Source organism: Aspergillus candidus, assembly GCF_002847045.1.
Source record: "Aspergillus candidus strain CBS 102.13 unplaced genomic scaffold BDW47scaffold_3, whole genome shotgun sequence".
Classification (NCBI taxonomy): Eukaryota; Fungi; Ascomycota; class Eurotiomycetes; order Eurotiales; family Aspergillaceae; genus Aspergillus; species Aspergillus candidus.
In genome coordinates, this window is record NW_020194008.1 from 2788 (window position 1) to 16077 (window position 13290).

The following is a 13290-nucleotide window of genomic DNA, read 5'->3' on the forward strand; positions in this document are numbered from 1 at the left end:
CTGGCGACCTGCACCAAGACTTACCTAGGGCCAGAGACCGCCGCGACGGTCTACGCGGCGGAGCTCCACGCGATTAACATGGCCCTTGGCATGGTCAAACAGTGCCGAGACATCACACGGTGGAAGTCACGAATAGATAAGGGGGTTACGATCTTCTCCGACAGCCAGGCAGGGCTGAAAGCCCTGCTCACACCCCGCATGGTGTCCGGCCAGGCCTTCCTACAGGCGTGCCTGGACAAGCTGCGGTGGTGCCAAGGGCAGGGCATCCAGGTGACCCTGCGCTGGATCCCGGCCCACGAGGGGATCCCCGGGAACGAGGAGGTGGACGAGCTCGCCAAGCAAGCCGCCCTGCGGGGGGTCGCGTTGGCGCGGAGCCACGCCGGCACACGGGAGTGGAGGATACGGTTCGGGGTGGAGAGACTTACCGGGGACCAGCTGTGGCTTGGAGCCGCGGCCAAACGCCGGATCCGCGCGGAAGCGTGGGACCGGTGGGGTGCGGCGTGGGAGAAGGAGCGGACCAGCCGGCCGACCAAGCGGCTCATCGCGGCCCCGAGCAAGCGGACGCTCCGGTACTGGAAGGGGCTGCGGAAAGCAACCTCCTCCGTACTCATGCAGCTCCGCACCGGGCGGATTGGGCTAAACCAATACCTCTCCCGGATAGGGGTGCGGTACACCGCGCGGTGCGGATGTGACCTCGGGGACCAAACCCCGCAGCACATCCTCATGGCGTGCCCGCTCCTGACCGGGTGCCGGGCCGAGATGCGGCGCGAGCTCGGCCGGCTGCGTGTTCCCACGAACACCCAGTTCTGGGAGCTCATCGACCACCCGAAGGCGGCTATACCAGTGGCGGAGTTCGTGGTGAAGTCAGGCCTGCTCGGGCAGTTCCACGCGGTGGATCCTGCAGCGACGGGGGTCACGAAACAGCGGCGAGCGGAGGACGACGAGCGTGGTGAAGATTGAAGGACGCACCCTGCAGCGGCTGCAGGGCCAGGTCCCCCTGCGGGCGACGATATGAACCAGCGAGTGCAAACAGCGCGGCCGCGCGGTGAGGCGCGGGTCCGACGCGGAGGGGTGAACCGGTGGTACGGGGGCCGCAGCGGAGCCGGGGACGGCGGACACGAGAGCAAGGATGAGAGCGAGGGCGAGGGCGAGGGTGAGGGCGAAGCGAGAGTGTATATGAAGCCGTGGCAGCCACGGTATCTTGGGGGCTGCAGGAGCTGGCGCGGTGGTTGGAAGCCATCCCTGCGAAGAGGTGCGGGATGAAGTCTCATTAGAGTTTATGTTTGCGTTGTTTGTTTCCTTTGTTTGACATGTTTGTATTCCTCGGCCGCTGCGGCGGCCACCCCCCGCGCGGGCCGCGGGTTTTTCCGAGCGGAGCGCAGCTCCGCTCAACCCTGCATGGCGGCCAATTAGCTAGGCAAGCTAGGACAGGATAATGAGGACTACTACTACTACTACTACCAGTAGGGGCGCAGATGATACTCACCTACCTACCTTTACCGCTTGATACTGCCCGAGCAGGCCTGTTTTATGATTTCAAACCTAGCTGTATTAGCTCCCAGCTTCCACCTCCCTGCCGAGCTCGCCCGTCGCCTGGTACGGGCCCGAGATGTCCCTCACTGTTGTCCTGCACCGCCGACCCCGAGGGGCCTGCGGCTCTGCCGGTCCCTTTATGAATATATTCTCCGATTGCGTGGTAAGCCCCCTTACCCTCCTGTTGGGGCATCTCCTATATCCTTCGCTGGGTGGCCCGTACTGCGGGCCTGCATGATAACTGCATCTCTTAGGCCCCTGAATTGGCCGAGGAGCTGTGTCTGTAGCATGTACTGACATGCCTGCCGCGCCAGGGCCGGGGTCCGGAGGATCACGCGGTAGTCCGTGGCGCGGCAGTGTTTCCACAGTGTATTTGACCGCAAGGTTGCATGGCGTTGGCATGCAGTAAGCATGTGTTGGACCGACTGCGGCCCCCGACTGCAGGGGCACGCGGTGGAGTCCATGGCATTAAAGGTGCCAAGGTAGCCCGCGAGGGCGATCTTCCCCGTCTGCATTTGGATCAGGACCGAGCTATACGCCCGGTGGAGCCCCTCGTGGAGCTTAAGGACGTCTTTCGTGGGTTCAGGCAGGATCTGCCGCGCGTGGAGCCCTTTGGCACCGGGTCCCCACGCGGCTTTCCATGCCTCGGCGGCTTTGTCCCGCAGGAGCCAGCGGCATGATGCTACTAGGCGCGGCATCTGGGGGGTGAAGTCTGCGTGGCCGGCCGCGGCTGCGGCTGTTTTAGCCAGGGTGTCTGCATGTTCGTTGCCTGCCACCCCCTCGTGGCCGGGCAGCCACTGCACGTGGGCCTGCCCGCCGCGGGCGTGGAGGTGGTCGATTTGCTGGATGATGTCCCGCACGAGGTATTGGCCGGACTGCCGCCGGTCTGGGTCCGCAAGGGCTTGGATGGCAGCTTGGTTGTCGGTGAAGATGGTCAGGTGTTGGTAGGGTTTGTCTGCGGCAAGCTCCAGGGCCAGGGCGACTCCTGCGAGCTCGGCCGCGTACACCGTGTGGGTGGTCTCCTTGCCGAGCGGCTTGACTGCGGTGGCTGTGGTGGTGGCTGAGACAAGCACCGCGGCCGCTCCCACGCCCCCTTGGTGGCCGCTACCATCGGTATAGGCCCGGGGTCCGTTGGTTGGCATGCTCTGGTGCTGTTCGATAGCCTCCTCCCGCGTGGCCGCGATGGTCGTGGTTGGTGGCTCCCACCAAGGCGGTACGACCACCGGTTGAATGATTTCAATGGCGAGGGGCTGGTCTGGGTCCTCCCCGAGGTCCCGCGCCAGCCGTCGCTCCAGCCGCTGCAGGGGGGACATGGTAGGGTCAGTGTCAGGTCGACGGGGGTTCCGCGTGGGGACCCTGTCTCTGATGGCGCGCAGTGTTTGGTAGAATGGTGATGCTAACATTCGCAGGCAGCTATTCTCGGTGGACCACTTGGTAGAGATCTGCGGTGGTGGTACATAGAGGCATATCTCTAGCGCGGCGCGGGACGTGGTCCGAAAGGCGCCGGCTATTCGATAAAGCGCTCCATGCTGAATGCTTTCAAGAGCTTTCATGATCTTGGTTTCGGCACTCTTATATCCCTGCGACCCCCGGATGAGCCACGCGGAGCTCCCATAGAGGATCTGCGGGGTGAGTACCGCGGTGTACATGCGTCGAAGGTTGGTGAGCGGGACCCCCCACGTGGAGCCTGCTATGGAAGCAAGAGCTCCCGTGAGCTGGGCTGCCCGGGTGCGTATGTGGTCTAGGTGGGCGGTTCCAGAGAGGTCAGGGTCGAGGTGAACTCCGAGATACCGCAGGCTCTTGGTAGGTTCTATAGTGGTTCCCTGTATCCGCAGGGGTCGGTCAAGTTCCATATCATTCGGGTTGATCCTGCGCGTGAGGCGCGTGCGCGTCTCCCCGCGGAGGGCGAGCAGCTGCCGTTGCGTGGGTTTCTTCGAGTGAGAGGTCTGGCGGACCATGTGGATGAGTCCGTATTTAGCTATAGAGAACTTGGACGCGTGGGTCTGTTCCCACTGCTCGCATCTTTCGTGTACTTTGCGTAGACGCATGTAGTTCTCTCGTACAGTGATACCCCATGTGAGGAGACAGGTGTCATCGACATAGCCGAGGGCTAATACCCCGTCGGGCATGCCCTCAAGCAGGTCAGCGTTGTAAAAGAGGTAGAGAATGGGTGAGAGGGGGGACCCCTGAGGGATGCCGGTAGCTATATCAGACTCAGCCGAGGCGCCCTCTTGAAGAAGGATTGCCGTGCGGCGGCCGGCCAGGAAGCTGGCGATCCAGTTCACCAGGACCATTGGTACGCGGCGTTTCCGTAGATTATGTAGGAGTCGTCGATGAAATACGTTGTCGTAGGCCCCAGAGACGTCGAGGGTAAGCAGGGTAGCCACCGGGTAGCCGTCCCGCCACGCCGCGTGGACCTGCTCCTGCAGGAGATGCAGGGCATGCTCGCAGGAGCGGCCCCTGCGGCCCCCTATGTGGTTCTGGGGTAGGAGTGCGTATTGCTCAACCAGGTAGCTGATACGCGTGGCAATGATTGACTCAAGGGCTTTGCCAATAGTGCTTAGTAGCGCTATTGGTCGGTAGTTCTTCGGGTTGGTGTAGTCGCCTTTACCTGGTTTGCGAAGTACCACGGTGTTTGAGCGGCGAAAGTGCTTGGGGCAGTATCCCACCCGCAGGCACCAGTTGAAGATATAGTCAAGATGCGGCTCTATCATAGGAAGCACCTGCTGCAGCGCCCGGTTCGGCAAGCCATCTGGTCCTGGGGCCTTGCCTGGTGCGGCGCGCAGGATTGCCCTGCGGATCTCCGGGAGGGAGATCGGGGGCGCTGGCAGCGGTGGGGGGTATGTATATCCGGCAGTGTCGGTCATGTCTGCTTCGCTGACTTCGGGGAACAGCACGCGTTTGAAGAGCTCCGCCTTCTCCTCCGCGCTGTCTACCCGGGTGTCTGTGTCTGCGCCGGGGTCTCGCAGCGCAGGCGTGTATGTTGGTCGGGGGGCACCCCGTGATCGTGCCCACCGGCTCAGCCGCCAAAATCCGTCCAGAGAGGTCGAGGCCTCCTCCACCCTTTCCCGGTGCATGTTCCTTGATAGCTTGATCATCTCCCGATCCGCGTGGTGTCTCGTCCGCCGAAATTCCTCCCATGCTTCCTCGGTTTCGGCTGCTTTCGCGTGTCTTCGGGCTTGTTGTACCTGTTGCTTGAGTTGCTTCATCGCCGGCGTGTAGCCGGGCCTGGTAAACATGGTGATTGTCTTCTTCGGTGTGGCCGCGTTGGCCGCGGTGGTCAGGGCCTCTACCAAGCCCTCTACCTCTGCGTCGATGTCCGTGGCGGCTCCCACCGGGGGCAGGGCTGCGCCCAACGCCTTCCGGTAGTGCTCCCAATCCGTGGCCGTCCAGTCCCACCGGACGGTTTTCGGGGTGGCCGTGGGCCGCAGGTCGAGCTCGGTCAGGATGGGGACGTGGTCCGCCCCGCGGTACCACCAGTCCCGCCGTGGGGTGCAGCCCACCAGCCGGTCTGCCAGCTGGGGAGTGGCCCACGCCAGATCGATCGTGGTCTGCGTACCGGCCTTCTCGTAGGTGACCGCGTTGGCGGGGAGCAGGAGCTCTAGCTCGTGATCCACCGTGATGTCAATAAGCTCGTCGGCTTCGGGGTCGCTCTTGTCGTACCCTTGTGGGTTCCACATGGGGTGATGTAGGTTGAAGTCCCCGACCACCAGGTGCCCCCCGCGGGGGCTCCTGGCCAGGACCCGGCGCAGGTCCTGCAGGGTTTGGTCGTACTCCTGGTGGGATGCCACTCCGGGGTTATATATATTGTGCACGTGGACCGTGCCCGTGTGCAGGTATAGGGTCAGTGTGCTTAGATAGCGCGTGTGGTGTCGGATCGTCCATGACTTCAAGTCAAGGGTCTTGCGTATAAAGAAGCATACCCACGGTTTCTCCTCCTCGTGATCTCGAATGGCGACATGGAACTTGCCGCCCAGGGCTTGCGAGTACGTGGCCACCGCGCCTGTGTGGCGGTAGACCACTGGTTCCTGTATGGCAATGATATCTGTGTTTTGCACCTCCTCCTCACCGAAGAGATGCATCATGACCGGCTTGCTGGTCCAGCAGTTGGCCTGTAGGACCCGCAGCCGCTGTGATTGGTTTTGTGTCTGTTCTACCATCCCTGATACGTGGCATCATCGGGGTAGTTGTCCGTGGTCGTCGTGGCTGCTCCGCTTAGCTCGTCCTCTGACTCCTCCTCGGAGGTCTTTTGGTTGGTGCGGTGCACCGGTGGCACCCTGCGTATCAGCTCCACTCTCGGTTGCTGGCTGGTAGTTATATCCACGTCCATGGTCTCCTGATCCGTCCGTTGTTTCTTTGACCGGGTGAAGTCCGGGTCCTCCTCGACTTCGGAAGCCCCGTTCACGCGGCTCTTGCTTCGCGCCTGGAGAGGCGCTCGGCTCTTGCTGCGGTCCTCTTGTTTGCGGCTTTGACTTTGTGTCGCGGTTGTTTTGCGGCTGGTTCGGGACCTCGCCCGTTCTTGCGGCTCCGCCGGCGGCTCTGCCTGCGGGTCAGCTGGTGGCTCTGCTTGCGGTTCAGATGGCGGCCCTGGGACTCCATCCGGCGTGATATCCATGTCTTGGTGGTCCCCTTTCATCCCCGGTCGTCCGGACCATGGGGTATCAGGGAAGTACTGTGGGCCCATGGCCCGTTGCATGCGGATCTGCTCGATCCGAGCCTTGCGGTGCTTGCACTTGCGGTCAAATGCAAAGTGGGCGCCCTGGCAGAGGGCGCATTTGGCATGTTGCTTGTCGTTTTTGTGGATGCAGTCATTGGTATCATGCGTGCCGGCGCAGTAGGCGCATGCGCGGGGCTTCCGGCAATGATGAGCAACATGTCCGTATTCTTGACAGCCAAAGCACTGCTGCATCTGCTGCTCGCGGTCGTACCGGGAGACCTCGTGATTTTTCCCGCCCAGGACCGCGCCCTGGCGGATCAGCACGTTGCCGGCGCGGTCATTGTCCAGCTCGACCACCAGCATGGAGGGCTTGCCCTCGCGGGTGACCCGCTTCCACGGCTGCAGCCACCCCACGTACGTGATCTCCGTGGGCGTGGCGGCCAGCCGGGGGGCGTTGTCGGCGAGCAGCCGCTCCGCCACCATGCGTTGGTTGGGCTTGTCGAAGCCGACGGCCTTCACGTCCACGTAGTGCAGGACCACCGCGTGGCCCCGGCGCTTGACCATGGCGTCTTCGCCGAGGGCCTTCACCCACGGGGCCGATGGACCCCGGCTGGTACCACGCGGCCACCCCGTAGAGCATCTGCGGGATCACCACCGCTTGGTAGATCTGCCGCATGGCTACTAGGGAGGTACCCCATGTAGACCCGGCGAGGCCCCGTAGAGCCACCAGGCTGGTCCCCGCTTTGGCCACGGCCTTGGCCCGGTGCTCGCGGAACGTGAGCCCCGGGTCAAGCCACAGGCCTAGATACCGCTCCGCTCCGGCGGAGGCGGGCACGGTGACCCCGTCCAGCCGCAGGGGGCTGAATTCGGGGGCCGTGTCCGCCCTCGGATTGACGAAGTGCAAGAGCTTATACTTGGCCGGCGCGAATACCGAGGCATGCCGCGCGGCCCACGTATCCGCCTTGGCGCAGGCGGCCTGCAGCTTCCCGAGCGTTTCCCACTCGGTCTGCCCCACGGCCGCCGTGGCCACGTCGTCAATCCAGCCGAACGCGGTGGTGTCACCCTCCGAGCAGGCCGCCACCAGGCACGCGTTGTAGAGCAGGTATAGAATCGGGGAGAGGGGAGATCCCTGTGGGATCCCTGTAGGCGTGGGTATTCTGTCTGAGGTGCCCTCGGGCATGCGTATGCGTGTACTCCGTCCAGTCAGGAATGACTCTATCCACGGCACCAGCCACCCTAGCCGTAGTTTGCGTAGGTTATCCAACAGACGCTGGTGAGCCACGTTGTCGTAGGCCCCCATGACATCCAGGAGTAGTACGCTGACCACCGGGTTGCCATCACCCCACGCCCCACAGATAAAGTCAACCAGAATCTGCATGGCATGGTCGGTAGAGATACCCCGGCGGCCACCAAGGTGGGTAGGGGGTAGGAGAGAGTATTCCTCAGCCGCGTAGCTGATTCGGCGGGCAATAATTGCTTCAAGCGCTTTCCCTAGGGTGTTCAGGAGTGCAATCGGGCGGTAGGACTTGGGCTGCTGGTAGTCCCGCTCCTCCCCCCCCTTGCGGAGCACTGCGGTAATAGAGCGTTGAAAGTGCTTAGGATTATACCCCGCGTAGATACACGCGTTGAATATGTTCCCGAGCACGTCTTGGACCTCTGGTAGGTCGATAATCCTGTGCCACAGGCTATTGGGGATACCGTCGTCCCCTGGGGCTTTATCCGCCGCCGCGGAGGTGACCGCGGCGACGATTTCGTGGCGTGTAATGGGCGGGAACTCTATGGGCGCGAGATACAACTCGGTGCCGATATCCGACAGGTCCGCCGGCGGGGGCTCCGGGAAGAAGGCGCCCTGGTAGAGCTTGGCTTTCTCCGCCGGGGTCTCTGCCAGGGTTCCGTCCGGGCCGCGGAGCGGGGGAGTGACCCCCTGCTCGTAGGCGCCCTCCCGCTGCCGCGCCCACTTGGCCAGGCGCCACATGCCGCGGGGCCCGTCCTCGGTGGCTTCCTGCACCCGGCGGCGGTGACCCTGCCGCAGGGCTCTGCTGACTATCCTCTTCTTGCGGTTCCGAGCCACCGCGTACCGCCGCCATGCGGCCGGGGTGTGGAAGCGGGTGTATTCCCGGCGGAGCCTGCGTGTTCGCTTCACCGCCTCCTTGCAGTCGTTGTCGAAATCAGGGTTGGACCAGCCGCAAGGGTTCGCCCACGGGGTGGACGCGTCGACGGCGGTCCGTACCGTAGCCATGAATGCCGCGGTTTCGAGCTCGATTCGGTGTTTCAGACCCTCCCCATGACCGCTCACCACCAAGTCCAAGGGGGCTGTGGCTAGAGTCCCATCAGGATTCCGAGTCACGTTCGGTGGGAGGGGACTGAAGGGTATCGGCCTGACCACGAGGTGCTTGGTCAGGGTCTCCCGTAGGCGCTTGTTGTCAGTGGCTTTCCAGTTACGGTGTTTCGGGGTGTGGCTCGGGGGTGCCTGGATATCAAGCACCGCGCTTATAGGCCAGTGGTCTGAATCGTGTTGAATATCGTCGGCTCGCTGCGTGTAGACAAGCCGGTTAAAGAGCGCGCTGGATATATATGTGAGGTCGATTGTGGAGCTCTGCTCGTTTCTCTCCCACGTCACCACGCCCTCGTCTGTGGTCAGCATGAGGTCAAATTCGTCGGCGATCTCAAGCAGCCTCTCCGCGTCGTGATCAATCCTGGTCCCCGGGCCCCCTCACGCGGGGTGGTGGGCGTTCATATCCCCGATGACCACGTGGTCGGTGGTCAGGGGGCGGCCCCAGTCCCGTAACGCGTGCAGGGCTGCAAGCTCGCTCCGGAGCCGGTCAATCGTGGGGCTCTGCGGTTGGTTATATATATTATGCACGTAGAGCGTCCGCTCCTCTGTGCCGCGTTGGTACCTGAGCTTGAGCCACTGGTAATCCTTCGAAATCACCCGCTGCGTCCAGGAGCCGGGGTCGATGCGCTTGGACACGAGCATGCATACCCGTGCGCGGTCGTCGCCCCCGTGGTCCTTGCGTTTAGGGTAGAGCAGCTGGTGGGACTGCCGGGCTGGTTGGTGCGTGGTTTCGGTCATGGGGTTGGCCCATGGCTCCTGTACGGCGATTATGTCAGCCTGCAGGACCTTGGGGTCCAGCAGAAAGGTTGCCATGACCCCTTCGCGGGCCTTGCGTGCGTTGTATTGGATGATTTGCATGGTCTTAGACATTTATATTATCTGATTGTTGGCGCGTCTGTTCCTGCGGGGCCCCGCGGCCCTGGCAGGGGGTTGGTGGTTCACTGATGCCTTCCCAGGCATCCAAATCCGCCTCTTGGGATAGAAGGACTGGTGATTCGGGTGATTCAGGGGCCTCTGGTACCCGGGCTGGGCGGCTGGTGAATCGCTCCAGGAGCTCCCGGTGTTGTTCGCTCAGAGGCTCTCTGTCTAGCTGGGTTTCCCTGTACAGGGTTCTTTTCGGGGGTTCTCCCGCGGTTCCCGGGGAGTTCCGCGTCCGCTTCTGGGAGACCCCGCACATGACCCGCTCGGGGTCCGACATCTGCGTGGCCAGGGGCCCCGAGCGGGTCGATCGGGCTGACTGGGACCAGCTGGCGCTGGCGGCGGACTCCACGCGGGTCAGTTGCCGCGTCGGCTCCGGTAGGCCTCCTTCGGAGGTGGTGGTGCTTCTCAATTTCGGCGGGCGTCCGCGGGGCTTGGGAGCGGGCGTGGTAGTCGGGATCGTGGGTTTCCTTACCTCCCGCTGCGCCATCACCTCCTCCGTGGCCCAAGTCGCGGGTGACTCCGGATCTATGGTAGGCTCAGGACCCCGAACCCTATTGGCAGGGGTTCAGGGACTGGCCGGCTATGTCCTGCTGACTCCGGTTCCGCCAGCTCGGGTTCCGCCAGCTCGGGTTCCGCCAGCTCGGGTTCCGCCAGCTCGGGTTCCGCCAGCTCGGGTTCCGCTAGCTCGGGTTCTGCTGGTTCGTTCCCGACGAGGTCCGCCGGTCCCGGGCCCTCGATCCCCTCAATGCGGTCATGTTCATCGAGACCCGGTGGCGCCGGTTCCTGTCGGGGGATTGGGGGCGTTTCAGCTGGGGCTTTGGTTTTGCTTGATTTCGGGCCTTTTGCCCTCGCAGAGGCTCCCGTACGGCTCTTGGAGCTCCGGGCAGTCCTCGGCTCGGGACCCTGGTTGGCCGCAGGGGCCTGAGTATGAGACCGAGCCCTGAATCGAGCCGGCACCTCATGGTAGGGAGGGCTGAGACAGAGGACCTTCTTCGCCTCCTCCGCCGCAGCTTTGCGTACGGGGCACTTTAGGCTGGTGGCCCGGTGGGCCCCCTTGCAGTTCGCGCACTTTTCTGCTACTGCTCCTCCTTGGTTTGGGTCCCGCTTGGCCGAACACTCCCAGGTCGGGTGTCCCGCCGCGCAGGTCCCGCAGATATATGTTTGGCTGGGACATTGAGCGTGGACGTGTCCGGCTTTCTGACACTTGCGGCATAGCTTGGACCGCACCTCCTTGCAGAATCGGCTGGTGTCGAGAGCTTGGGACTCCCAGATGGTCTTCTGGTCGATGGCCTGGTTGGCGGCCGTGGGACTGGTGAATTCAATCACCACCGAGCCCTCTCGCTTGCCATCCCGCGGTTTGACCAGCCATCCCACGTGGATGATCTTCGCACCTGGTTCCCATGTGCCCTGGTTCGCCCGCAGCAGCTCCGTGGCCACCCTGGTCATGGCGTCCGGGGTGGTCAAGTCCATGCGGCGGATCGGGACCCCGTGGGCCACCACGCCCCACGTGGGCACGCGGACGAAGGCCCCGGGCCCGCAGGTCTTCACCCAGCTGTCCGCGTGTTGCTCGACGATTTCCACCTCGGCCGAGCTCCGGACCCGGAGCTCGAGATCACCCGACGGCAGCTGCTTGGCTGCAATGAAGGCGGTTGAGGCCAGCGCTGCGCTCACGGCCGCTGTGGCCGCGGTCTCGCGGGCCCGCTCCATCTCCCGCAGGACATTGGCCGCGCGCATCTTGCGGAACCGGTCCCGGGTCCGCTGATCTCGGAGCTTGACCACCACCTCGCAGTCCTCGGCGAGTTCCCGGATCGGTATCCCGGGGGTGGCGGTGTGGCCGGAGGATCCTTGCGAGGAGGGGGCTGCGGCGTACGGCTGGTCCTGGCGCCACTGGCCAGCTCGGAAGCTCCGCCACCGGGCTGCTGATTCTGATGAGAGCGACGCGTCTGCTTGTTGGGTGCTCTGCTTGGTGTTTGTTTTAATACGCTTCATGGAGTCCTCCATAGTAGCGATGCGGCCGCGCAGGCTGGCGTTATCTGCCAAGACCTGCTCCAGAGCCGTGAAAACGCTGTCCATGGCCTCGTTGTCACCCGGTGGGCAATTTTCTGCATGCTGCGAAAGAACCCCAGACTAAAAATATTCGGGGCCATCGCTGGATTGCTCATACTGTTTTGAAGTAGCTGCTCAGCCGCTATACCCAGCTCCTTCAACGTGGTGAAGTGGTAATGTGGCTTCTCGGGCGCCCCTGCGGGCGGCCCCTGAGCCACGGCCTTGGGGAGAGGGGGGTCACTATGTTCACTACCATCGCGACTGAATAGCCCGATAAGATCGGTATCAAACGGTAGCGAATGGAGTTACGAGTAATTGGTAAAAAATTGAGCCGAAAAGGGCTTGATTTGGGCGAGAGATTTTAAGAATCCGATGTGTGATCAAAGAGATATTTTTTTATTATAAAGTCATTGCTTATATTGAATACTGGTAGACAGGGCTATTCTGTTAGACAGTACAATATCTGCTTCCAAGAATTCTATAGTAAAAGTACAATGCGGGGCCCGGGCCGCCCGGCCCCTTGGGTCGATCTTAAAAGCGGGGTAATTGGGCATTAGCTTACCCCCATACTAAGTTTACAGCAGAGGTGCTCCCAGGTGACCCTCCAAGTCTGACACTATAAGATGGCTCTGTCTACAGCTTTTTGGTGCCTACGATAAAGACTATATTTCCAAGATTTATCACTTAGCTACACAAACCGCACTCAGCTGTCCTTTGCCCAACACTAATCATAACATGTCTACTCAGTTTGACGCCGCCTCTCTCGCCCGTTTATCTCTACACCACCCTACTCACTTCAACGTCCAGCACTCTCAAACCATTCACCGCCTGGTTCTCCTGCAGCACTGGAATATTCACCCTGACTCCAAGATACTAGAAATAGGATGCGGGCAGGGGGACTGCACGACTGTCCTTGCCGATGCTGCGGGCGAGCAGGGGAGGGTAGTGGCGGTCGACCCAGCAGAATTAGATTATGGTGAGTCCTCCCCCGTTGGTTGTTCGTGCTGCCGATTCTGGTGGTGTGAGCAGAAAGTAGCTAACAGATAAATCCTGCAGGTGCCCCGTATACTCTCGGCGAAGCACAAGGTCACATCTCGCGAGGCCCACTGGGTAGTCGGATTACCTGGATCCAACAAACACCCCTGGATTACCTCTCCTCCCTCTCTTCCTCCTCCTCTTCCACCTCCTCGCTGCCCTCCAGCAAAAGTAAGGCCTTTGATGCAACAGTGCTCGCCCACTGCCTATGGTACTTCACCTCCCCCTCGCTCATTCTTTCTACTTTCCGGGCCCTCAAGCAGCACAGCAAGCGTCTCCTTCTTGCTGAGTGGTCCTTGGTAGCGACGCACCCCTCTGCCCAGCCTCACGTATTAGCTGCGCTCACCCAGGCAGCACTGGAGTGCCGTAAGCCTAACAGCGAATCGAATGTACGCACGGTGCTGGGGCCAAAGCGGATTACCGAGCTGGCCCTGGCTGCCGGTTGGCAGCTGGAGAGTGAGACCCGCGTGCAAGGAGAGGAAGGTTTATTGGACGGACAATGGGAAGTCTCTGCTTGTCTTTCTTCCTCATTTGAACAGGAAGTAGAGGAGCAGGTCAGTAATGAGAGGGAACGGGCAGTGGTTCTTGCGTCACGGGATGCATGTGAGGCGAGCTTGGAGGGTATACAGGGGGGTTGGAAAGGAGTTAGGGCCATGGATGTATGGGTTGCTAATTTTATCTAACTAGAGGAGCAGTAGCAATGATGTTTCTCATTGTCCTGCTGTCCTCACTGTCCTGTCGTCCTGATTATTCTGTCTTAGCT

At 62.0% G+C, this 13290-nt stretch overlaps 3 protein-coding genes across 3 annotated transcripts; 2 read left to right on the forward strand and 1 right to left on the reverse strand.

The window, feature by feature from the left end:
- The first annotated feature begins 755 nt into the window (after nt 1-755).
- On the forward strand, nt 756-1159 carry BDW47DRAFT_98388 (uncharacterized protein). Its single transcript, XM_024820632.1, has one exon. It carries the CDS (start codon nt 760-762, stop codon nt 958-960), a length of 201 nt encoding a protein of 66 aa, XP_024675705.1. The 5' UTR covers nt 756-759; the 3' UTR covers nt 961-1159.
- A 7646-nt stretch (nt 1160-8805) lies between these two features.
- BDW47DRAFT_40844 (Endonuclease/exonuclease/phosphatase) lies at nt 8806-9452 on the reverse strand. Its single transcript, XM_024818952.1, has one exon. The coding sequence runs from the start codon at nt 9393-9395 to the stop codon at nt 8904-8906; it is 492 nt and encodes a 163-aa protein (XP_024675706.1). The 5' UTR covers nt 9396-9452; the 3' UTR covers nt 8806-8903.
- A 2666-nt stretch (nt 9453-12118) lies between these two features.
- BDW47DRAFT_98391 (class I SAM-dependent methyltransferase) lies at nt 12119-13237 on the forward strand. The gene is made up of 2 exons (XM_024820633.1): nt 12119-12468; nt 12549-13237. The coding sequence occupies exons 1-2, from the start codon at nt 12228-12230 to the stop codon at nt 13208-13210; spliced, it is 903 nt and encodes a 300-aa protein (XP_024675707.1). The 5' UTR covers nt 12119-12227; the 3' UTR covers nt 13211-13237.
- Nucleotides 13238-13290: the final 53 nt, after the last annotated feature.